Below are 26,329 nucleotides of genomic sequence, written 5' to 3'. Positions count from 1 at the left end.
TTTTACCCTCTTGCAAACGGACTCATTGTTATATAAAGGCTTGATATGCTCAGCCAGTTAAAGTTTTACTTTGCTTATTTGGTGGATTAAGTCCGATAGGAAAATGCTTTACATGATATGGTGCAAAGGGCAGTGCTGGCAAAGGAACAAGTCTGCAGAGCAGAATGGTGACTTTGGTTAGTATATTAGCGTTATAGAAAGCGTGTAGCATGGACTGAAATCTGGGCTGGATTCTGTATCATTTACTGCTGATGTAAAGCTAGACTATTTGCTAGAGGGAGATTTTCAAAAGCTCTTTAAGGAAGCACCCGGCTCCTCTTACCTTTTAGTCCTTAGGAGAGGAAATGCCTCTTCCACACAAGAGGTAATTAGACTGTGGAATTCAGTGCCACAAGAGGCATTTGAAAGCTCCACCCTACCTCAAGTTTATGGGCCAGATCCCCAACAGGTGTAAATTGACTTTGGCGGAGCTACACCAGTTTACGCCAGCTGGAGGTCTGATGCATCTAGGGTGACCAGATGTCCCAATTTTATTGGGACAGTCCCGATTTTTGGGTCTTTTTCTTATATAGGCTCCTATTACCCCCGACCCCTGTCTCAATTTTTCACATTTGCTCTCTGGTCACCCTAGATGCATCCGACTCACCCTCGGATCATCCTTAGCTTTGTTTTCCACTGTAACACTTTCATGTTATTCACAGTCACAGGTTTTAAGGCCGGAAGGGCCCACTGTGATCACCTAGTCTGACCTCCTGCATAACAGGCCACAGGACTGGATCAATTCCTTCTTGAACAAAAGTTTATCTTTTAGAAAAACATCTTGATTTTAAAATTGCCAGTGATGAAGAATCCATCACAGCCCTTGGTAAATTGTTCCAATGGTAACTATTCTCACTGTTAAAAAATATGTGCCTTATATGTAAATCAAAGCGCCTTATTTCTAGTCTGAAGTCCATCGTGGATGGAACAGATGCGTTGACTTCTGAGGCTGAACTCCAGACTATTTTTGGCCTGTATAGCAGTTCTAGGTGTTCCTCCAAGATGAGATCTCATGTTCCGTTAACACCACATGTGTGTTTGGGGTCCATAATTCATTGACAATAGGCTGTTCCTTTCTCTCGGAAGACAAGACAAATGGCTCCCTAAATGAACGGTCATTGTGAGAACCCAGGAATTGCAGACTGGATCAGACCTGGGGATCAGTTTAATTCAGTATCCTGTCTCTGACAATGGCCAGCACCAGATGATTCAGAGGAAGGTGTGAGAATGACAGAGTAGTCAGATGTGGGATAATCTTCTGGCCCCATCAAAATCTCATCGTGATTTTGAATAGTTAAAGATGGAGGTTTAAATAGCTGAAGCAGGAGGTTTAATATCCTTTCCCTTAGCATTAATTATGGAAACTTTAGATACTCTTAATATCCATATAAATATCCAGTCCCTCTTTGCAGGTTGCTAAATCCTTGGCCTTAATGACCTTCTGTGCCAGTGAGTTCTACACTCTAATTGTGCCAGGGCTTGGAATCAGGTAGTACACACCCATCCCTCTCCTGACACGTCTCTGGAGGTACTATCATGTTCTCCATAACCTCAGCTTGGATTTTAAAAATTAGTAAATTTCCAGTAGTGCTGGTTGGGAACCAGAATTTTCATTCCGTGGAAAATACTGACATTTACAAAGAAATCCATTCCGAATTGGAACAAAAAGCCCAAACTTTGAAATTTCCTGCAGAATAACAATTCAGAAACATTTCAGTTTGGAACCATTGGAATGGTTAGTTTCGATAGAAATGTTGGATACAGGACTGGAAGGGATCTCTTAGGTCACTGAGTCCAGCCCCAGCTATTGCAGGCAACCCGGTTATATAGTGCCGATCACAAATTTATCGAGCTCCATATTAAAACTAGTTGGATTGTTTGCCCCCCACTCCTGTTCCAGAACCTCCCTCCTGTGATGTTTAGAAACCTTCTTCTCGTTTCTAGCCTCAGCTTATTCCTGGCCAGTTTATCCCTATTTGTTCTTGTGCCAACATTGGCCTTTAGCTTCAATAGCGCTTCTCCTTCCTTGGTGCTTACCCCCAACCCCCAATGTGTATAGAGAGAGAGAGAGAGCAATTGGATTCCCTCTTAGCTTTCATTTTCCTAGGCTAAACAAGCATGGCTCCTTTAGTCTCTACTCGTAAGATCGACTCTCCAATCCTCTGATCAGCCTAGTAGACTTTCTCTACAGCTGTTTCAGTTTGAAATCATCTTTCTTGAACATTGTTGTTTGATAGTGTTGAAGAGAAACGTTGATTTTACCATTTTGATTCATGTTGTTTCGATATGTATATTCTATTAAGATATTCAATATAATATACTTGATATAGGCCTGATATTAAATATAATATAGAAATCTAATATAAAATATTTTAATATAATGTTAAAAATGTAAATGAAATGAATCAAAACATTTTGACTTTTTCCATTTGAAATTTTCATCAAAATCAACATGTTCCCACACAACATTAAATGTCAACAAAACCCACATTTTTCAATGGAAAACTGTTCTGTCAGAAATGTTTCCATCGTCACTAATCTCCAGCTGTCATGGTTTTGAAGAAAGTCTCAAATATATGAGTCATATGTAACCATTGCAGAGATGAGTCGGCAGAGAGCCTGGCACCATAGTTTGGAGAGGTTTGAACAGCCCCCATTCATCCCAACAATGGGTTATCTCAGATGCTCAGTGGAGGATAATTTTAACAGTCTTTCAGGCTCAAAACAAGGAACAATCAAGCCCCTTAATATGCAGGCAATGGGACTTCCACCCAAGACACTAAGCCATGTGACTAGGCCAGTGTTAACCCAGGCAGATGGATAGGGCTCTCCCTGGTTGCAAAGGAGGGGGCTAGGCTGTGTATGTTGGAGGCAGGAAGCCAGGTGAAGCAGTTCTGTGTGTGACCCAGGGGAGAAGCAGAGAGACAGGGGAGGGCTTTTTGGGCACAGAGCTTGGGGAGGGAGGGAGCAGATGTGGGGATTCAGGAGCAAGGTAACTGCTTGCTGCTGTTGGTGTTCAGGGAAACGGTACCTTGTAAATAAACAAGGTTTCACCAAAGAATTGACCTGACTCGTATCATCCATTCCTCATGCTAGGAAACAACCCTGCAAGGCCCTGAATATTGGACTAATGCTTGGGCCAAAAGAGCAACAATAGAGAAGGGAAGAGCAGGACTCCTGGCTCCTGTAATCATTCAAACAAACTGCACTTTACTGCAGTGGAATGCAAGGTGACACATCTAGCAGCAAGGAAGGAAGACCACCCCTATGGAAGGGGGGCCTGTGTCCGGGAAAGCAGTGGCAACTCTGAAAAGGAGCTCGGGGTGGACAAACAACTCAACATGAGCTCTCAGTTCAATGCGGGTACAAAAATGGCTCCTGGGTTCCTTGGCTGTATAAACAGGGGAGCAGTGAGAAAGAGCAAGGGGATGATGTTACCTCTGGATATAGCATTCGTGAGACCAATACTGGAATGCTGCGTCCAGTTCTGGGGTGTGCTTTTTAAAAAGGATGCTGAAAAATTGGAGAGGGTGCAGAAAAGAGCCAGAGAAATTATTCAAGGGCTCAAGAAAATGCCTGACAGTGAGAGACTTGAAAGCTCAGACTGTTTAGATCAAGAGGTGAGTCTATTACAGTGTAAAGCACCTTCATGTGAGGAAAATACCAGGTACTAAAGGGATGCTGAGGATGCTTTCACCCCAGTTTCAGATAGAGTTTAAACCTAACAGAGAAAGGCAGAACAAGAACCAAAGGCTGGAAGCTGAAGCCAGACCAACTCCAGTTAGAAATAAGACACCTTTATTTCACAGTGAGGGTGATTCACTGTTGGAACAAACTCTCAAGGGAAGGGGTGGATTTTCCATCTCCTGACTTCTTCAAACCAAGGCTGGATGCCTTCCTGTAAGAGCTTTAGCCAAACCCATGTTGTTGGGCTCAGTGCAGGGGTATTTGGATGACATTCTCTGACCTGTAATAGACAGGAGGTGATACAAGAAGATCTATGGTCCCTTCTGGCCTTAAAAGGTATGAAACTATGAAAATGAGTTGTTGTCTGAGGAGCCATTACTTGGGTCTCCCAGTCTTGCTGCTTGTCCTTAGTCTTTTTTGGGCAAGGGGGCATGGAAGCAGCTTGGGTGCTATGTAGAGCCAGTTTTGGGCTGTTTTCAAGGGCAAGATATGGTCCAGAGGCTGCAGTGGTTGATCATTTGCTTGTTGTGTTGTACGAAGGTCAGATGCTGATGACTGGATCTGTAGGCCTTTCACAGCCTTAGTCACAAGGTGTTGTTAACTCAATGGCTCATACTAGCAGTCACACACCCCACAACTCCCTGTTGGGCCCAGAGGGCATTTCTGGGAGAGCAGTCATCCATTCATGTGGAATGACATGGGGTTATTTTCTGTGCTCCACTGGGCTGTGTGGGGCAAGGGGGACTGCAAGTTGGGATTCCTGGCTTCTATTCCTGGCTCTAGGAGGGGAGTGGAGTCTAGTGGGTAAGAGCAGGAGGGAGTGGGCAAGGAGTCAGGGCTCCTGGCTTCTATTCCTACCTCTGGGAGGGTTGTGGGGTCTAGTGGGGAGAGCAGGTAGGGCTGGGAGTCTGGACTCCTGAGTTCTATTCCTGGCTCTAGGAGGTGAGTAGGGATCTAGTGGCTAAAGCATGGGGCCTAGGAGTCAGGGCTACTGAGTGTTATTCCCAGATGTGGCTGGGGAGGAGGGTCTAATGGGTAGAGCCGGGGGACTGGGAGTCAGGACTCTTTGGTTCTATTGCCAGCTCTGGGAATAGAGTGAAATGGGATCTGGTGGGTTAGCGACGCATAGCGGGGACTTGGCGTCAAGGCTTTTGGGTTCTGTTCCCATCTCTACAAGGGCTTTGTGATCTAGCAGTGGAAATGGGAGGGACTGAGAGTCTGGATTTCTGGATTCTATTGCGTATTTGGGGAGGAAGGAGTATAGTCTAGTGATCAGAGCAGGGGACTGGAAACGGAGATGCTTCGGTTTGGTTCCAAACACCGGGAGGAGTGTTATCTTGTGGTTAGAGTAGTAGAGTACTGATAGCTGGGAGTCTTGGGTTCTGTTCCCATCTCTGGGAAGGGAGTGTGATCTAGTGGTGAGAATCATACCATCATGGAATACCAGGGTTGGAAGGGACCTCAGGAGGTCATCTAGTCCAACCCCCTGCTCAAAGCAGGACCCATCCCCAACTAAATCATCCCAGCCAGGGCTTTGTCACGCCTGACCTTAAAAATATCTAAGGGTATGTCTACACTACGGAATAAGGTTGAATTTATAGAAGTCGGTTTTTTAGAAATCGGTTTTATATATTCGAGTGTGTGTGTCCCCACAGAAAATGCTCTAAGTGCATTAAGTGCATTAACTCGGTGGAGCGCTTCCACAGTACCGAGGCTAGAGTCGACTTCCGGAGCGTTGCACTGTGGGTAGCTATCCCACAGTTCCCGCAGTCTCCGCTGCCCATTGGAATTCTGGGTTGAGATCCCAATGCCTGATGGGGCTAAAACATTGTCGCGGGTGGTTCTGGGTACATATCGTCAGGCCCCCGTTCCCTCCCTCCCTCCCTTGCCCGTGAAAACAAGGGCAGACAATCGTTTTGCGCCTTTTTTCCTGAGTTACCTGTGCAGACGCCATACCACGGCAAGCATGGAGCCCGCTCAGGTAACCGTCACCCTATGTCTCCTGGGTGCTGGCAGACGCGGTACGGCTTTGCTACACAGTAGCAGCAACCCCTTGCCTTGTGGCAGCAGACGGTACAGTACGACTGGTAGCCGTCATCGTCATGTCCGAGGTGCTCCTGGCCACGTCGGCTGGGAGCGCCTGGGCAGACATGGGCGCAGGGACTAAATTTGGAGTGACTTGACCAGGTCATTCTCTTTAGTCCTGCAGTCAGTCCTATTGAACCGTCTTATGGTGAGCAGGCAGGCGATACGGACTGCTAGCAGTCGTACTGTACCATCTTCTGCCGAGCAGCCATGAGATGTGGATGGCATGCAGTCCTTCTGCACCGTCTGCTGCCAGCCAAAGATGTAAAAGATAGATGGAGTGGATCAAAACAAGAAATAGACCAGATTTGTTTTGTACTCATTTGCCTCCTCCCCTGTCTAGGGGACTCATTCCTCTAGGTCACACTGCAGTCACTCACAGAGAAGGTGCAGCGAGGTAAATCTAGCCATGTATCAATCAGAGGCCAGGCTAACCTCCTTGTTCCAATAAGAACGATAACTTAGGTGCACCATTTCTTATTGGAACCCTCCGTGAAGTCCTGCCTGAAATACTCCTTGATGTAAAGACACTCCCTTTGTTGATTTTAGCTCCCTGAAGCCAACCCTGTAAGCCGTGTCGTCAGTCGCCCCTCCCTCCGTCAGAGCAACGGCAGACAATTGTTCCGCGCCTTTTTTCTGTGCGGACGCCATACCAAGGCAAGCATGGAGGCCGCTCAGCTCACTTTGGCAATTAGGAGCACATTAAACACCACATGCATTATCCAGCAGTATATGCAGCACCAGAACCTGGCAAAGCGATGCCTGGCGAGGAGGCGACGTCAGCGCGGTCACGTGAGTGATCAGGACATGGACACAGATTTCTCTGAAAGCATGGGCCCTGCCAATGCATGCATCATGGTGCTAATGGGGCAGGTTCATGCTGTGGAACGCCGATTCTGGGCTCAGGAAACAAGCACAGACTGGTGGGACCGCATAGTGTTGCAGGTCTGGGACGATTCCCAGTGGCTGCGAAACTTTCACATGCGTAAGGGCACTTTCATGGAACTTTGTGACTTGCTTTCCCCTGCCCTGAGGCGCATGAATACCAAGATGAGAGCAGCCCTCACAGTTGAGAAGCGAGTGGCGATAGCCCTGTGGAAGCTTGCAACGCCAGACAGCTACCGGTCAGTTGGGAATCAATTTGGAGTGGGCAAATCTACTGTGGGGGCTGCTGTGATGCAAGTAGCCCACGCAATCAAAGATCTGCTGATATCAAGGGTAGTGACCCTGGGAAATGTGCAGGTCATAGTGGATGACTTTGCTGCAATGGGATTCCCTAACTGTGGTGGGGCTATAGACGGAACCCATATCCCTATCTTGGCACCGGAGCACCAAGCTGCCGAGTACATAAACCGCAAGGGGTACTTTTCGATAGTGCTGCAAGCTCTGGTGGATCACAAGGGACGTTTCACCAACATCAACGTGGGATGGCCGGGAAAGGTGCATGATGCTCGCATCTTCAGGAACTCTGGTCTGTTTCAAAAGCTGCAGGAAGGGACTTTATTCCCAGACCAGAAAATAACTGTTGGGGATGTTGAAATGCCTATATGTATCCTTGGGGACCCAGCCTACCCCTTAATGCCATGGCTCATGAAGCCGTACACAGGCAGCCTGGACAGTAGTCAGGAGCTGTTCAACTACAGGCTGAGCAAGTGCAGAATGGTGGTAGAATGTGCATTTGGACGTTTAAAGGCGCGCTGGCGCAGTTTACTGACTCGCTTAGACCTCAGCGAAACCAATATTCCCACTGTTATTACTGCTTGCTGTGTGCTCCACAATATCTGTGAGAGTAAGGGGGAGACGTTTATGGTGGGGTGGGAGGTTGAGGCAAATCGCCTGGCTGCTGGTTATGCGCAGCCAGACACCAGGGCGGTTAGAAGAGCACAGGAGGGCGCGGTACGCATCAGAGAAGCTTTGAAAACCAGTTTCATGACTGGCCAGGCTACGGTGTGAAAGTTCTGTTTGTTTCTCCTTGATGAAACCCCCCGCCCCTTGGTTCACTCTATTTCCCTGTAAGCTAACCACCCGCCCCTCCTCCCTTCAATCACCGCTTGCAGAGGCAATAAAGTCATTGTTGCTTCACATTCATGCATTCTTTATTCATTCATCACACAAATAGGGGGATGACTACCAAGGTAGCCCAGGAGGGGTGGTGGAGGAGGGAAGGAAAATGCCACACAGCACTTTAAGCAAAGCACTTTAAAAGTTTACAACTTTAAAATTTATTGAATGACAGCCTTCTTTTTTTGGGGCAATCCTCTGTGGTGGAGTGGCTGGTTGGCCGGAGGCCCCCCCACCGCGTTCTTGGGCGTCTGGGTGTGGAGGCTATGGAACTTGGGGAGGAGGGCGGTTGGTTACAGAGAGGCTGCAGTGGCAGTCTGTGCTCCAGCTGCCTTTGCTGCAGCTCAACCATACACTGGAGCATACTGGTTTGGTCCTGCAGCAGCCTCAGCATTGAATCCTGCCTCCTCTCATCACGCTGCCGCCACATTTGAGCTTCAGCCCTGTCTTCAGCCCGTCACTTACTCTCTTCAGCCCGCCACCTCTCCTCCTGGTCATTTTGTGCTTTCCTGCACTCTGACATTATTTGCCTCCACGCATTCGTCTGTGCTCTGTCAGTGTGGGAGGACAGCATGAGCTCGGAGAACATTTCATCGCGAGTGCGTTTTTTTTTCTTTCTAAGCTTCACTAGCCTCTGGGAAGGAGAAGATCCTGTGATCATTGAAACACATGCAGCTGGTGGAGAAAAAAAAAGGGACAGCGGTATTTAAAAAGACACATTTTATAAAACAGTGGCTACACTCTTTCAGGGTAAACCTTGCTGTTAACATTACATACATAGCACATGTGCTTTCGTTACAAGGTCGCATTTTGCCTCCTCCCACCGCGTGACTACCCCCTCAACCTTCCCCCCTCCCTGTGGCTAACAGCGGGGAACATTTCTGTTTAGCCACAGGCAAACAGCCCAGCAGGAATGGGCTCCTCTGAGTGTCCCCTGAAGAAAAGCACTCTATTTCAACCAGGTGACCATGAATTATATCTCACTCTCCTGAGGATAACACAGAGAGATAAAGAACGGATGTTGTTTGAATGCCAGCAAACATACACTGCAATGCTTTGTTCTACAATGATTCCCGAGTACGTGTTACTGGCCTGGAGTGGTAAAGTGTCCTACCACGAAGGACGCAATAAGGCTGCCCTCCCCAGAAACCTTTTGCAAAGGCTTTAGGACTACATCTAGGAGAACCGCAAATGCCAGGGCAAAGTAATCCTTTCACGTGCTTGCTTTTAAACCATGTATAGTATTTTAAAAGGTACACTCACCAGAGGTCCCTTCTCCGCCTGCTGGGTCCAGGAGGCAGCCTTGGGTGGGTTCGGGGGGTACTGGCTCCAGGTCTAGGGTGAGAAACAGTTCCTGGCTGTCGGGAAAACCGGTTTCTCCGCTTGCTTGCTGTGAGCTATCTACAACCTCCTCATCATCATCATCTTCTTCGTCCCCAAAACCTGCTTCCGTATTGCCTCCATCTCCATTGAAGGAGTCAAACAACACGGCTGGGGTAGTGGTGGCTGAACCCCCTAAAATGGCATGCAGCTCATCATAGAAGCGGCATGTTTGGGGCTCTGACCCAGAGCAGCTGTTCGCCTCTCTGGTTTTCTGGTAGGCTTGCCTCAGCTCCTTCAGTTTCACGCGGCACTGCTTCGGGTCCCTGTTATGGCCTCTGTCCTTCATGCCCTGGGAGATTTTGACAAAGGTTTTGGCATTTCGAAAACTGGAACGGAGTTCTGATAGCACGGATTCCTCTCCCCAAACAGCGATCAGATCCTGTACCTCCCGTTCGGTCCATGCTGGAGCTCTTTTGCGATTCTGGGACTCCATTATGGTCACCTGTGCTGATGAGCTCTGCATGGTCACCTGCAGCTTTCCACGCTGGCCAAACAGGAAATGAGATTCAAAAGTTTGCGGTTCTTTTCCTGTCTACCTGGCCAGTGCATCTGAGTTGAGAGTGCTGTCCAGAGCGGTCATAATGGAGCACTCTGGGATAGCTCCCGGAGGCCAATACCATCGAATTGTGTCCACAGTACCCCAAATTTGAGCCGGCAACGTCGATTTAAGTGCTAATCCACTTGTCAGGGGTGGAGTAAGGAAATCGATTTTAAGAGCCCTTTAAGTCGAAATAAAGGGCTTCATTGTGTGGACGGGTGCAGGTTTACATCGATTTAACGCTGCTAAATTCGACCTAAAGTCCTAGCGTAGACCAGGGCTAAGGAAGGAGATTCCACCACCTCCCTAGGTAACTCGTTCCAGTGTTTCACCACCCTCCTAGTGAAAAAGTTTTTCCTAATATCCAGCCTAAACCTCCCCCACTGCAACTTGAGACCATTACTCCTTGTTCTGTCATCTACCACCACTGAGAACAGTCTAGATCCATCCTCTTTGGAACCCCCTTTCAGGTAGTTGAAAGCAGCTATCAAATCCCGACTCATTCTTCTCTTCCACAGACTAAACAATCCCAGTTCCCTCAGCCTCTCTTCATAACTCATGTGTTCCAGTCCCCTAATCATTTTTGTTGCCCTCCGCTGGATGTTTTCCAATTTTTCCACATCCTTCTTGTAGTGTGGGGCCCAAAACTGGACACAGTACTCCAGATGAGGCCTCACCAATGTCGAATAGAGGGGAACGATCACATCCCTCAATCTGCTGGCAATGCCATATACATCCCAAAATGCCATTGGCCTTCTTGGCAACAAGGGCACACTGTTGACTCATATCCAGCTTCTCGTCCACTGTAACCCCTAGGTCCTTTTCTGCAGAACTGCTGCCGAGCCATTTGGTCCCTAGTCTGTAACGGTGCATGGGGTTCTTCCGTCCTAAGTGCAGGACTCTGCACTTGTCCTTGTTGAACCTCATCAGATTTCTTTTGGCCCAATCCTCTAATTTGTCTAGGTCCTTCTATATCCTATCCCTACCCTCCAGCGTATCTACCTCTCCTCCCAGTTTAGTGTCATCTGCAAACTTGCTGAGGGTGCAATCCACACCTCAGTCAGGTGAGGTGGGGGGGCGCTGCGAGTCAGGACTCTGGGGCTCTATCCTTAGCTCTGCCACTGACTTTCCATCCTTTACCTCGGTCATGTTGCTCTGTGCCTTACTTTATTATTCCATAACATGGGTACAATAATATTCACCTAACTCCCATGAGGATGTGAGGCTTGGTTAAGCAATACACAAAAAGCCCTTTGAGACCACAGAGAAGGGCAGAGTATGATTGTATGGGATGACTGTGTTGCCTCCAGCACCCCAGGGACTGAGGATGTTACCAGAACCAGCATCTGTACTTGAACCCTGAGCCTAGCTTCCAAAGAATGCAGAACCCTCCCTTCAAGAAGAACACTGCCAAGTGCAACAGAAACTGTTTATTTGTGACAGCATTTCACATAGGTATTTTCTTTGTACAGTAAATAGATGCTTTTGCCCCAGTTCTAGGTGGAGTTTAAACCTTACATGGATCAGGATTAGCCACATTTTGATCCTGTTAACTGGATTTTTTTTAACGTGGAAATGTGCATTTTATTAACACAAAGCATGGGGACAAGGAGACAGATGCTCAAATCCAACCTAGGCAGCTGAGTTAGGGTCTGTCTATGCTGCAGTCATAGGCTGCAATTGCAACTCGAGCAGACATACCCTAGCTTGTTTTAATCTAGCTAGCTTGGCTCCCAGAACAGTGAAGCTGCAGCAGTGCATGCTTCAGCATGGGCTAGCCCTGAGAATAATGACCCAGGGTTCCAGACAGGCTGGTCAGCCTGTGCTGAAGTATTGCTCTGGTACCTGAGCTAGGGAGAGTAAAGCTAGCTCAGTATGTCTGCTCAAGCTGTAGTCACACCTTCAGTCTTGATTTATACTGGTGTAATTGAGTGGTCTGGTGGTTAAAACTAGGCATCAAGACTCTTGGGTTCCATTCCCAGTTCCGTTAGGGGAGTAGGGTCTAGTGGTTAGAGCTGTAGGGGCTGAGAATCAGGACTCCTGGGTTTGGTTACCAGTTCCAGAACGAATAGAGTCTAGTGGGTCAGAGCAGCAGGAATGAGGGTCAGGACTTCTGATTTCTGTTCCCAGCTCTGGTCTAATGGTTAGAGCAGATGGGGCTCGGAGTCAGGACCCCTGGGTTCCATTCCCAGCTCTGGAATGGGAGGGGAGGTTAGAGTGTGTATTTGTTGGGGGGTTGGGAGTCAGGACTCCTGACTCTGAGGGAAGTGAAATGTAGTGGGCTAGGGCAGGGGAAGCTGAGAATCTGGAGGCCTGGGTTCCTTCCCTCTTTTCAAAACTGAACAAAGGAAATATCCTTTCTGACATGACAGTGTTAGACTGTGGACCTCATTGATGCAGGATGACATTGAGGCCACAACTTAGCAAGATTCAAAGGGGAACTGGACATCTCTATGGGTAACAGGACTATCAATAATACAACAAAGAGTTTTAGAAGGCATATAAACCTCATGCTTCGGGCCTTAAGCCAATCTGTGACTAGTAGAGATGTGTGAAATTTTTCAACCAAAACTGTTTTGGGATGAAAAATGCAGATTTGGTGACACTGTAGTGATTCGTGATTTCATGTTGGTTTTGCTGAATTGTTTGTTTCGAGGGAGAATCCCAAAAAAGTCTAAATGTTTTGATTTTTCAATTTGAAACAACTTCATTTAGAAATTTCCTTTAATTGTTTTTTTATAAAAAATACTAAAAAGTTGAAAAGCAATTTGCAATCAAAGCAAAATGTTTAGTTTGAAACCAATTTTTTACTCTTTTTGATTTGCTGAAAATTTTGAACAATTTCATTTTCAGCCAAATCGTGTTTTTCCCTTGATTTTTCCAAATTGTGAGTGAGCTGAAAAATCCATTTTTGCCCAATTTTAATGACTGTTTAAGATAAAGTGAGACTTGATGGTGGGGAGATTATGACATATCTGCCCACTTCAGGGTTCTCACACCTTCCTCTGAGGCATCTATTGCTGACCGCTGTCGGAGAGACTCCATGGACCTTGGCTGTGATCAGTCTGGCAGTTCCTATATTCTGCCACCATTTCTATAATTATTCTTACAGAATTCCCTTAAGAATTGCCACCACATGACTGTCCTGCAATAGTGGGCTAATCCTCAACTACATGGATTAACACTTGCTGAGGATCTGGCCCAAAAGTATTTGCTGAGCTGTTGGGTACAATATGTTGGATCCCAGCAAAGTGCAACAGCAGGTTTGGAACTACATGGAGGAGCTACATAGAGTAATTGAGTCGTGTCCCCCACCTTGCACACCAGCAGGTCCCATGGTATAAATTCTTGCTGTGACTTGGAGGTCAACATGCTGTCTGAAGAGGTTGATTCCCTGCATTAAGTGCAAAATTCAACCCCTATGGAGTTGTCACTGATGCCTGCATAATACTTCTGGCATGATTAAAACAGTAAAACAGGGGAGAGTCTTCAAACATGCCTAAGCCCCCTCTTTCAAAAGTGATTGGGAGCCACATTTTCAAAGGTGTTTTGGTGCCAAGAGATTCAGATAAGTGCCCAGTGGGATTTTCAGACGTGCCCAGGAAGATGAGGCACCCGTCTCTCATGGGAGTGGCTAAGTCACTGGTGAAAATGGAACATAGGCTCCTAAGACACTTAGGCACTTTTGAAAATTTTACCCATAGACCCTACAACAGTTGCTCATTTTTCTTTCCTTAACTGGCTTCCTTGGCTGGGTCTGGCATGGTGGGTTTCAGAAGGATCTTCATCTGTTGTTCTTCACCTCTCAGATGCCTGGGTCTCAATGAAAAAGAATATCGGTAAATATTAACATTTATACAAGCATCAAGAGATGTACTTGGCTTAAAACATGCTTGGAGCTAAGGGGCCAGATCCCACCTGGTGTAAACCAGCCATAGCTACACTGGAGTCAATGGGATCAGATTATCTATCTAATCATGCCTATCACTTCTTGTTTGTGCTCTCTCTCTCTATCTCAGTGGACCCATGTCTATATCACAAAGCCCCCACATGGTGCATCATGGCGACTGTTCTTGCCTCCCAGTAGATTCTACTAACCGTGTCTCCACCTCCGTTATGGTCTCAGGCAATGGCACGTTGAGCGTCTCTGGCAGGAAGGTCGCTGCAATGCCGGAGATGATTGGGGCAGCTCCATAAATGATCAGTGGCAGGAAGGGAACGTATTCCTCCAACATCTTCACCAATGGGGCAGTGATGCTGCCCAGGCGTGCCATGGTGTTGCTCAAACCCATGCCGGTCTGCCTGTGAATTTGAAATCATAACAAACAGAGCTATTAGCATAAGCCACAGTGATGAGAAAAATCTGGGCTAAGGAGCTCACGGGCAATAAGCCAAGCAGTACCTCTCAGCTAGGCCCTGTGGACTAGTAGAGTGACTACAGAGTCAGGACACCTGGGTTCTTTTCCTTGCTCTGCCACCTTGCTCATGGCCTTGGGCAAGTCACTTCCTCTCTCCGTTCATTTCTTTCCCCTCACACCCTCAGTCTGTCTTGTCTATTATGATTGTGAGGAGCAGAGACTGCTGTCACTGTGTCTGGGCAGCACCTGGCACAATGGGGCCCTGATCTCAGTTGGGGTCTGTGCAGCACCTGGCACAATGGGGCCCTGATCTCAGTCGGGGTCTGTGCAGCACCTGGCACAAGGGGGCCCTGATCTTAGTTGGGGTCTGTGCAGCGCCTAGCACAATGGAGCCCTGATCTCAATTTGGGTTTGTGCAGTGCCTCATACAATGGGGGCCCTGATTTTACTCGGGATCTGTGGAGTACCTGGTACTATGGGGACCCGATCTCAGTCAGGGTCTGTGCAGCAGTTGGCACCATGGGGCTCTGGTGTGGTCTCTAGGTGCTAACATAACAAATAGGAACTTTCCTTGGGGCAGGTTACCACACAAGTGCAGGGTTTCTTGCAGCTGGGACTGGGCTAGCTAGATCTTTGATCTGATGTGGCAATTCCTATTTCCTAGAAGGGCAATTTTGGGTGACTAGATTGAGATGCCTCAGAGGGCCCTCACTTTTCAGATGGCACATCCTCAGTAATTGCAGAGAATCAGACCCAGTTGCGGTGGTGTCCTAACGTGGGCATCTCCTAAAATCCGAGGTGCCCAAAATCATTAGTAGAGCTGGTTGGGAAATTGTTTTCCTGTCCCATGATAAATTTTGAGATTTCAAACATTTTCCCCGTTCTGAATCTGGATGAAATATTGAAATTTCAAAAAATTTTGGGAATTCAACAGTATACAGAAATCCTGGTTTGGGTCCATCACATCATTTTGTTTCGATTTCGACCATTATGAATTAGTACAAAAAAGGGGTTGCTGTTTTTTAATACAGATTCCAAAACACAAAGTTGTTTCCAGCCAGAAAAACTGAAATTTTCGTTTTGCAAATGTAATATCCAACCTTCCTGCCCCTTCCCCCACTTTTTTCTAAACAGCCCTTTCCTGTGAAAAGCTTTGGCTTTGATGAAATAGCTTTTTCCGTCAGAAAACTACATTTTGATGAAAAATTCCCAACCAACTCTAGTCACTAGTCACTTGGCTCTGGTTTTGCTGTTCCGCGGGGCTGCATGTGAAGTTTGAGCTGCACTCTCTGAGGTTTTTCCACCTACCTAATCACTGTGGGGTACAGCTCACTCGTGTAGAGGTAGACACAGTTAAAGGAGGCAGCGAGACTGCCTTTTCCAAAGACAGCCAGAACGGTGCGCAGGGTCTTCAGATCTTGGGAGAAGCACACAGTGGAGGAGGGGTTAGCACATGGGAAAAGGCTGACATGCTCAAGAAGGGTCAGGAGCTAATGGGATGGCGCCACTGGTGCCGATGGGGCCAGATCCCCAGCCGGTGTAAATCAGCGTAGCTGCACTGGAGTCAATGGGGCCAGATCCCCAGCCGGTGTAAATCAGCATAGCTGCACTGGTGCCGATGGGGTCAGATCCCCAGCCGGTGTAAATCAGCGTAGCTGCACTGGAGTCAATGGGGCCAGATCCCCAGCTGGTGTAAATCAGCATAGCTGCACTGGAGTCAATGGGGCCAGATCCCCAGCCGGTACAAATTGGCTGTAACTCCATTGGAGTCAATGGAGCCAAATCCACAGTTGCTCCATTAAAGCCAAAAGGGGCAAGAAATCAATGGGACTGGGCTAATTTACACCAGCTGAGGATCTGTGCCTCAGTTTGCCATCTAGAAATAAGAGTGATATTCCTTTCTGTGTTGCGTCTGTTTAGATTGTGAGCTCTTTGGGGCAGGGCCTGTATCTCCCTTTAGGGCTTGGCACAATTGGGCCCTGATGTCATCTGGGGTCTGTGCAGCACCTTACCCAATGATTAAATACTAATAACCATCCACCCAGTGTTGTTTGTGAAACTGTGTCTGTTACCCCTCCCAGACAGCGGCTCATCCACTTCGCAACCATCTTGCAACAGGCCAGCCTGGGTCAGGCTGAATATGTCTCTCAGGTTGTTTCATGGGGAAGTGCCATGGCAACTGGTGTCATAAACACGTGTCAGCTGCTTCAATCCCTGGCTGCAGAAGGTGGTTCTGTACCCGGCAGGGCCTCAGCCACAGAACACAGCTGTGACGTATCGGTTGGCTTGAGCCCCATTAGCCCTTATGGACCACTCTCCTGGCTCTTCTCCCTGCAGCCGACCATATTAGCCAGGTTTTGGACCTTTGGTTTGACAAAGGCTTGAACACTTCTGGATCTAACCCTGAAAATCCAGGGCACCAAGTAACCACCTTGTGGGACAAAGATGTTGGCTAGGATAGAGAGTCCAGCCAGGATGAGGGTCAATGCCTGTGTGAACCGGCGCCCGATGAAGCTGATTGTGAGGACTGAGATGAACTTCGCTGGGAAATCAACAGCTCCAAAGACCATCTGGATCAAGAAGATATTGACACCGAAATTCTGCAGGTCCATGGCCAACCCATAATAGGCAAAGCTTGTGGAGAACCTGGAATGAAGCAGACAGGTATTGATACTTAGAGGGTCCTTATCATTGAGTTTATTTGTTACAAGCATGTTCCCTTTCAGCAATAGGCCCTGCAAATGTGTTTAGTGGTTAGAGTAAGGACCCCTGGGTTCTCTTCACAGCTTTTGGGTGACAGTGTAGTCTAGTGGGTAGACTGCACTGTGTTCTGTTCATGGCTGTGTGAGGGGATTAGGGTCTAGTGAGTTAGACTGGGGAGCAGCTGGGAGCCAGGATTCCTGGGTTCTATTTCCAGCTTTGGAAGAAGGGTGGTGCCTAGTGGTTAGAGCAAGAGGGGACTTTGCTCTGTTGTTAGCTCTTCAGAGAGGAAAGGGGTCCAATAGCTGGAACAGGACAGTGTAGGTGCCAAGGACTCCTGGGTTCTTTTCCCAGCTCTGTACTTTTGTCCTAGTAGTAGGAACAGGAGACTAGGAGCCAGGACTCTTGGGTCCTAAGCCTGCTTCTGGGTAGAAGTGCCTCCTGTTGGTTTTCTCTACATGCTGTCTCCCCAGGTGGGATTTACCGAAGTCTAGCTATAACATACTGCATTGTGATCTAGTGGGATATTCAATCAAGGTGAAATTGACTGTCATGCTGATTGAAATTGGCTGTCACTGACATGCCCTGGGGTGAAGTGGAACATCAGTGGGGCTTAGTAGAGCTGAACAAAACTTTTCATCTAAAACTTTTTTCAGCTCAAAATGCAGACTCAGCGACATCAAAATGTTTAGGGAATTCATGTTCCTTTTGCTGAATTGTTTCAGGTTAAAAAAAAGCACCCCAAAACAAAAACAAAAATAAAAAAAAATCTAAATATTTTCAGTTTTAGTTCAAAATGAATCGTTGTCTCAAACATTTCTTTAATTTTATTTTTAAAAAATCTTAAAATATTTGAAATCAAAACAAAATGTTTCATTTGATTTTTTCAACTTTTTGATTAGTCAAAAATTAAGAAAAAAATGGTTTTCTGTTCAACCCAAAATGATTTTTTACTGATTTTTTGGAATTGCCTGCAGGTCAAAAAATCCATTATTTGCCGCGTTCCTCAGCAAATTGTCAAGCCTGGTTTACTTGCTGCAGGCTGCTTCATATCATTGTTTCAGCTTCTGCTTTGTGCAATCACAAGAGCCGACTAACCATACAAAGCAGAGGCAGAAGGAGATCCGGCGTACAACAGGGGTCCGCACCAGGTCAATGAAGGTATAGCTGCTTTTTGTAGAGGCTATTTCTTTCTGCATGTTGGATCTCAAGACCTGGGGAGAGAAGAGAGTTCTGGGTAACGGCATGGGGCCTCCATTGTGGGAAAGGCCTGGAAACAGAGCAGGGGAATGGGAGAGAATGAGATTCTGGATCATCCAGTGGTGCCAAAATTCTTGTCTCAGAGCAGGCCTCAGTGCAGACAAAATAATGTGTACGTCTAGGAAGGGATGGATGGATGGCTAGATAGAAGGGTGTGCATGGGGATGGATGGATAGTTGAATGGATAGAAACATTTGTATGGGGATGGATGGATGGCTAGAGAGATGTGTGTGAGGATAACAGATAGATAGATGGAGATGAATAGAGATATTATGTGTATGAATATACATTTATAAAAGATGTGTGTTTATGTCTAGAGATGGATACATAGATGGCTGGATAGGTGGTTATGTATGTACGGCTATAGGTAGAGAGATTGATAGAAGATACCTTGTACATATGGGAATCCCATTGTACGAGAAAGAAGTCAGACCATGGTGAGAATACCATTGCTCAGGGAGCACTAAAGCCAGTTGCACCACTAGTGTACACGTGCAGAGTCCCAATGACACGAGTGCAGCCATGCTGATTTATATCTTTGTCCCACGTGCCTATATCAGCCGCTGGAGTTGGTGGGAGCGCTCAGCCTCTCTGAGATCCAGTCTTACCTCTATGTTGAGTTTGTTTCCTTCTTCCTTCTTCCGGTTTATCCTGGCCACTCTCTTGAGCTGCTTCACTGCCTCATCAGGTCTGCCAGCTATCACCAGCCATCGGGCGGACTCCGCGAACCACCTGGGTAGCAGAAGAATTGAAAACACAACTGCAAAGAACACGCACATTGCTCTTGTTGCAGTGGGATCAGCCCCACTGGAGCACGGTGCAGTACTTCTACGCTAGGGGCAGTGCCCAAAGCCAGTGCAGGGCACAAGCAGTGACAGAAGCAGAAGGGAGCATGTTGTGGAATAGCCGCAGTGGAACCTGCATTCGCTGCTTTATCTCCTCCCCCTGCTACCAGCAGCCCCCTGGTGACAGCCAAGTGTTACTGCAACCTGAAGCTCCAGTCCCACAGGAGACTGCCCAGTGGCAGCAGATGGTACTGCACCTTGGCATGCATCAGGATGGAAGGATGGTTAGGATGATAGCTGAGACCTGGCTTCAATTCCCTGCTCCCCTGCAAACTTCCTGTGTGACCGTTGCAAGTCACTTAGTTTGTCTCTGTGTCTGAATCCCCTCATCTGTACAATAGGATAATAGCACTGCTCTCCCTCAGAAGGTTGCTTTGGTTACAGCTGGTTGGCACTTTTCTGCGGAAATATTTTTCCATTGAAAAATGCGGATTTGTCCAAACTGAAACTGTTTGCAGGGAAAGGTCAGTTTCAATGAAGCTCTTGATTTAAAAAAAAATGGAAAAAGTTTCAAAATTTGACCTTTATCAAAATTAAAAGTTTCAACAATTTTGTTTCAAAATTTTTGATCATTTACACTTAAAAAAAGGGTAAAAAATAAACAAGCTCCAGATCAAAAAGAAAAATTTCAAAATTATCAAAAGGAAACATTTCAGCTGACCCGACCAAAATATTTTTTCAGATTATCAGTTCACAAAAGTTTTCCTGGTTTTGACTTTTGGCCAGATTCAGGATGGGAAAATGTTTCAAAGTCTCAAAAAATCTCATATTTTTTTGCCAGCCAGCTCTAGCTGTGAGGATAAATATATTAAACGTTGTGATGTGCCTAGATACCATGGTGGTGGGTGCCAGATAAATACCTATGATAGGTCAGTTCCTCATATTACTGAGTAGTGACATTATGGGTGGAGTAGCTTTGGTTTCATTGGAAATTTTTCACAATATTTTAAATTTTTTTCAGCAAAACAAAAGTTTTCATTTTGTCTCCATTTTGGGAGGGTTTTTTTAAAAAAATTATTTCCTCTCTTTTATTTCCTTTTGTCTTCATTTTCCACTGGAAAATGGGGGAAAGTGGAAAAAAATAGCTCCAAAACACTGAAATGAAAATTTTTGTTGTGTCAAAAAATTTACAAATTTAGAAATAAATGGTTGTTTTTCAGCACACCCCCCCCCCCCCATCCTGAAAACTAAAATAAAATGTTTCCTTTTGTTGAAAATTTTTGAAGGAAACAGAATTTTGGGGGGGAAGCCATTTTTCATGGAAAAAAATTTAAGACATCAAATCTTCAACTCTCTCTATTCATATGTTATCCTCTTAGTCTCGCCATTTCCCTGGTTTGCTGAAACAATTCCAGGTGTGAAAATCCACAGCTTTCATAGTTCTTTGTTCATTATTTGTATTGCCATAATGTCCTCAAGGCCCAGTCATGGGGCAGGACCCCATTGTCCCAGGCGCTGAACAAAAAGACAGTCGCTGGCCCTAACAGCTTATAATGTAAGGACAAGACAAGCAACAACAGGTGGATACAGACAGGGGAGCACAAGGAAACAGCGAGACAATATTGGTCAGCATGATAGGCAATGGTCTCTGCACACCAACAGCCTAACTGTCGTCAGGTTTTTTTGTAAGCCTCACATTAAAGGAGAGTTTGAAGAAGGATTTGAAGAAGGACAATGAGATACCTTTGCCGATGTTTACAGGGGAACTCCTCCCAGGCATGAGGGGCAGCATGGTAGAAAGCACAAAGGTGCTTGTTTGAAAATTTAGCAAGCGGGCGACGGAGGCAGGCATCATGGGCCAATGGGAGTTGGGAGTTGGCATTGTGCTAGTGGATGACAGATGAGATAGGTACGGTGCAGTAGGGTATGAAGGGCTTTGAAAGTGAAGATGAGTAGTTTATGTATGATGTGATGAAGAACGGGGAGCCAGTGGAGGGCTGCAAAGAGAGAGGTGACATGGACAAAGCGATGAGACAGGGAAATGATCTTAGCAGGAGTGTTTTGAATGGATGTAAGTGGAGCAAGATTGCATTTGCCAAGGCCGGAGAAGAGGATGATGCAGTAATCGAGAGGCAAGAGTATGAGAACCAGGATAAGAGATTTGTTTATTCTACTTGCTTAAAGTTTGTCTCATTCCTGCATCCAGTGAGAAAAGCACGATGGAAGAGGAATGGATCAGAAAGGATAAGGGTGAGCTAACCTACCAGGAGTAGATGAAGCAGATGAAATAGGGCAAAGACACCACAAGCTGCAGCCAGCGCCAGTTGGGGATAGCGTAAGCCACCCCAGCCAGAATGAACTGCCCGATCGTGTAGCAGTATCCATACATGGTGCCCACAACAGCCCGTGTGCGGGTGGGTGTCCATTCCACAGCTGGGGAGAGACATACACAAAGGGAAAATAATCTCTCTGTCCTTGGGCTGATGACCTCCAGTGGTGAGAACAAGCATGAGTGGAGGCAGCAGGAAGCATGTACAAACAGCCTATCCCTGGCTCTTTGAGGCTGAGGTGAAATAGCTCCCCAGAACATGCATTCCCTGATCCATGCCTCCTCCCCCTGCTAGCTGCGTCCCACCTAGTGGCAGTAGGTGGTACTGCACACTGCTGGAGGCGTTCCATCCCCCTCCCCATGGCAGCAGCCAGTACTGTGCCCTGCAGCAACTCCAGTCCCCTGGTGGCAGCAAGCAGTACTGTACCCTGCAGGGCTACAGCAGCACCAGTCCCCCAGTGGCCACAGGCAGTACTGCCCTCTGCAGGGTTACAAACACTCCAGAAGACCCCACAGCGGCAGCAGGCTGTACTGTACCCTGCAGGGTTGCAGCAGCTCTAACACCCTGCAATGGCAGACATGCACCCTGAAGTACATCAGCCACAATACACAGCTGTTATATAATTGAATAGGCTGAGTCCCATTAGCCTCTGATACCCAGCTGCCCCTGGGTCCTCCAGTTCCTAGAGGACCTGTATACCTTGTATAGTGCAAGGGACTTTCTAGTAATGAGGAGGGCATTCTGTAGCTCCTGGCTGGTGCACATAGCCTGTGCCTGTTCTGTAGAAGATGTATTGTGGAATCTCTGTTCTGTTGTGGAATCATTGTCATCTGATGACGGCACACCGCTCAAAATAGCTTCCATTCCATTCTTGGGGACCTGCATGCTATTGGAAGCTGCCCTGTTTTGTGGCATCTCCTGTGCTCTGGCACTGCAGAAGCACACAGAGGTGGGATTGTTCCAGAGAACTCAATTCTCGTTTAGGTACCACATTTTCAGAGAGAACAGGGCCAGATTTCGAGGTGCATAATACCTCCTAAATAACATGTTCAGGTCTTTGTCAGTTGTGGCAATCAGTGACCCAATGGGAGCTGCTGAGTGCTTTGGTAAATCCAGGTTGGAATGGGAGCTAAGATTCTTGGAAAATCTAGCTCCCAATTTTTGGTGCTGAGACATTGGACATCCCACCCAAGCTATGTGTGCTTCTGGTCTCTCTGTGCTCCCACCACAGAGTAATTTATCAGCAGCGGGAACAAGGCACCTCCGTCCATCCCCAGTAACCAGCTCATCTTGTGTCTGGGGATGGCAGGTGCCGGACACACTTACACAGAGAGACACCGTTCAACACAATGCCCGAGAAAGCCATTCCGGTCAGGAAGCGGAAGATGCAGTAGGCAGTGAAGCTGGGCGAGAAGGCAGTGCAGGTGCCCGTGACAGCCATCTGCAAGTAGCACCAGATCAAGAGAGACCTGCGGCCAAACCTGAGCCAAAAAAAGCCAAGAGAACAGGTGAGGGAAACCCAGGATACTGAGGCAAGTATGTTCAGAACCTGGTGCAAGGAACTATTGGTGCCATTGACAGGCATGGCTTCCTGGCTAGGGGAATGGGCAAAGAGGCAGGAGGCCCCAGTTCTAAAACCAGCTCTGTGGCACGTGACAAAAGGTTATTGATGAAAATACTTAATGTCAGTCGTGCCGTAGCTGCTAATGATGAGGCCTGCAGGGCTGAATTAAGGCAATCTAGGGCCCCTGGCAGTAGGGTTATCCCCTGGCTGGTATTTGACCGTTAGAAAAACATCCAATCTTGATTTAAAAATCTCCAGGGATAGAGAATCCACAACAGCCCTTGGGCCGTTGTTCCAATGGTTAATTCCTTTTGCTGTTCGAAATGTACACCTTATTTCCAGTCTGAATTTGTCTAGCTTCAATTTCCAGCCACTGGATCTTGTTAGATCTTTGTCTGCTAGATGGAAAAGCCTTCTGTTATCAGATTGCTGCTCCCCGTGTAGGTACAGTACCTTTATAGAGAGCCACATGTTTTTTGCAAATGTGAAATAATATGAAGTAAAGCAAAAAACTCACCCTGCAGTGACAGCTCCTATCCTGTGAAGCTTGGCCTGGCTCCCCACTCTGAATGGGGAGGGGGTGGGGGGAGCGCCTTGCCAAACCTAAACAGCACTGCAACCCCGTGTACCAGATAACAACACCCTGAGTCGAGAGCCAGGCCCAACCACACCGCACAGGACCCCAACAGCCGCTTCTGCAGGATGAGTGCAGGGCAGGCTCGGGGGTGCAAGACTCATCTCCCCCAGAGCCTTCCAAACCCTGGTGGCAGGACTCAGCCCCCCTTGGGGCCTCCCAACCCCCAGGGGCAGGACCCGATCCCCCTGCATGGATAAAATTAACAAAACAAAAATAACAAGAAATTCCCCCAAAAATAAAATATACAATTATAAAAAGAATTCACCGGGCTCCACTTACAGACTGTGATCAAATCACCCCTTAACCTTTGCTTTATAGATCAAGCTCCTGGAGTCTCTCACTGTAAGGCACATTTTCCAAGCCTTTAATCATTCTTGTGGGTTTTCTCTGACCGCTCTCCAACCTACCAACATCTTTCTGGAAGTGTGGACACCGGAACTGAACATAGGATTCCAGTAGCAGTCACGCCAGTGCCAAATACAGAGATACAGTAACTTCTCTCCTCCTGCTCGAGATTCCTGATTCCGCCAGGAATCAGCCTTGCTCTGCTTCATAATGACATTGCTCTCACCTGTCTGACAGACCTCCAAAGATGATGCCTCCCGCCAGGATCCCAGCCATGTAGATGGACTGAGCCATCTGCTTCAGCTGCCGGGAGTCACACACCAGGTCCCACTGTAAGGGAGAGAGAAAACAAAGTTTGGCTCCAGGAGGAAGACTGGGTTGTAGTTAAGGCCCCAGACTGGGGCTCAGAAGAGCTGGGTTTGATTCCTGGCTTAGGCTGAGATTTTCAGAACCATTGATGGCATTTAGACAGCCAGTCTCCATAGCAATCATTACAATCTGCAGGGCATCACAGCCTTAATCTCCCTGAGGTTCAATGTCCATCATCTGTAAAATGAGGGAGGATCATCCTGTCTTTGTCTCTGTGCAGCATGCAGCACAGCTGGGCCCCCGTCTCAGTTGGGGGTCCACCCAGCACAATCTCAGTTGGGGTCTGTGCAGGGCCCAGTGCAATGGGGCCCTGATTTGAGCTGGGGTCCATGCAGTATCTGGCACAAGGGTTCCCCAGTCTGAGCTGGGCTCTGTGCAGTGCCAGGCACAACAGGGCTCCACTCTCAGCTTGGGTCTGTGTAGCATCTGGCACAGTGAGTCCCCGAACTCAGCTAGGGTCTCTGCAGTTCCTGGCAGAATGGGTCCTTTAGATGTTAATGTAGGATCAAATATAATGATCCCATGTGAGGCGGATGGTCTTGAATGGAGTGAGCATTCAAGAGACCAGGACCTCTACTCCTAGCTCAGACACTGACTTGCTGTGACCTTGGGCAAGTCATGTTGCCTCGCTGTGCCTCAGTTTCCCCCAGCTGTGAGATGGGATAGTAAGGTTTAGTCTCTATTGTAAAGCCCTTTGAGATCCAGGGGAGAGCAGGGCTAACTCTTAGCATCATTCTTGGTTCCTTTAATGTGGATTAGTGGATTATGTCCAGTTTAATTGAGAGGAAACTGACTGCACAATGGATGGGGGAATTCCCACCCCAACCAGTGCAACCACAGCTTCCTCCGACCGATACACTGAAGGAATCAAGACTCTGTAAAGCATAAAGGCTGTGTCCTGCTCTCCTTTACGCCTATGCAATGGCAGCCACTTGAAGCTGCATGGACTGAAGTCACCAGGGGTGCCAGAATGTAACTGAGAACAGCACATGGCCCTGGATGAAATTCTGCACTGATTTAGGCTGAAACCAAGCTGATGTCAATAGACATGCAGGGGCTGTAGGTTGGTGCAAATTTTACGATCAGATACTAGGAAGAGGAGGATAAATAGATAGATACTATGACATGCTCTGCCCATAGGACTGTGAAACTTAGTTGCAAAAATCTATGAAAAGGCATGATTCCAACAAAAATATTTTCAACTCATCCACCCCAACTTCCACCCCATGGTTTCAGCATCCTTTTCCGAGCTGGTTACCCGCACTGCAGCAGGTCTTGCTCTCACGTACCTCTGTAATGATGGTGCTGGTGAAAATGCTCTTGTCGTACACCCACCCATCAGCACAGGGTTCAGTCTCCAGCTCGGTTAGGTTTGTGACGGTGGCGTTGGAGTCTAGGAGCTGCCACTGCATGGTGACAAAGCGGTGACACTTCTCTGGCTGCTGTTTGCTGTCCATGGGGACAGAGACCCTGAGGAGGTCCTTGGCAGCAAGCTTTCCAGTGAGGTTGGTGTAAGGAGTGTTGCTGATGTTGATATGGACATGGCAGTGGTGCGCAGAGATGGCAGCAGTGAAGTTCTGCAGGAGGTTATGGCTAGCCATCATGAAAACTGGGATAGCCAGTAAGATAGTATAGATGATTTGGAAGCGACCCATCCCCCCGACGTGGTCCAACAGCTCGGCAAAACTCATGGTGCCGGGTTGGGAGATTCAACACTAACCGTCTGGGTTAAGCAAAAGTGATGGGTCTCGAATAACCGAGGTTACCTGAATAGGTCAATTACTTGTAAAAATTAAACTTTGTGCGATCAAAATATCTACACAGAAAGACGTTAATTTGAATCCAGCTTGTATTCCACTTCACAACTTCAAAGACAGCCATAAAGGGCAGCACTTCTTAGAAGAAGTCAGCTGTTGGCAAATAGTGTCTGTGGATTCTTGAGGGTGTAGTTTCCAAAGAAGAGGCATTGAGTTGTATTCTCCCTAAATAACTGAGTGTGCTACCACGTTGTTTCTCCTTTGTTGCAAAAATGCCCATGCAACCATTCCTAGTTTCCTGTCAGCTGCAGGAAAACTCCACACACCTTTTTTATGAACTTTAGATGCATAAGGGAATGGTTTTGCCAAGCTTAACTCCACGTTGATCCTTGCATTTTACCCTCTGGAAAAGCAGGTGGGGTTTATATATT

General features: G+C 47.3%; 1 protein-coding gene across 2 annotated transcripts; it reads right to left on the bottom strand.

The window, feature by feature from the left end:
- Positions 1-11,933: 11,933 nt before the first annotated feature.
- Positions 11,934-26,296, bottom strand: LOC125640331 (solute carrier family 22 member 6-A-like). 2 transcript variants are annotated; one of them, XM_048858797.2, is made up of 10 exons: positions 25,431-26,296; positions 23,999-24,102; positions 22,553-22,707; positions 21,161-21,329; positions 18,720-18,843; positions 17,950-18,065; positions 16,583-16,797; positions 15,460-15,568; positions 13,892-14,095; positions 11,934-13,612 (listed from the first exon to the last, which is right to left on the bottom strand). In XM_048858797.2, the coding sequence occupies exons 1-10, from the start codon at positions 25,830-25,832 to the stop codon at positions 13,528-13,530; spliced, it is 1,683 nt and encodes a 560-aa protein (XP_048714754.1). In that variant the 5' UTR covers positions 25,833-26,296; the 3' UTR covers positions 11,934-13,527. The 2 variants fall into 2 exon arrangements, with proteins under 2 accessions (XP_048714754.1, XP_048714755.1); XM_048858798.2 differs by having other exon boundaries at positions 11,934-13,606.
- Between the last annotated feature and the right edge of the window lie 33 nt (positions 26,297-26,329).

Source organism: Caretta caretta, chromosome 7 (assembly GCF_965140235.1).
Source record: "Caretta caretta isolate rCarCar2 chromosome 7, rCarCar1.hap1, whole genome shotgun sequence".
In the NCBI taxonomy this organism is placed as follows: domain Eukaryota; kingdom Metazoa; phylum Chordata; order Testudines; family Cheloniidae; genus Caretta; species Caretta caretta.
The sequence above is the reverse complement of the archived record's forward strand: the minus strand, read 5'-3'. Positions and strand labels throughout refer to the sequence as shown.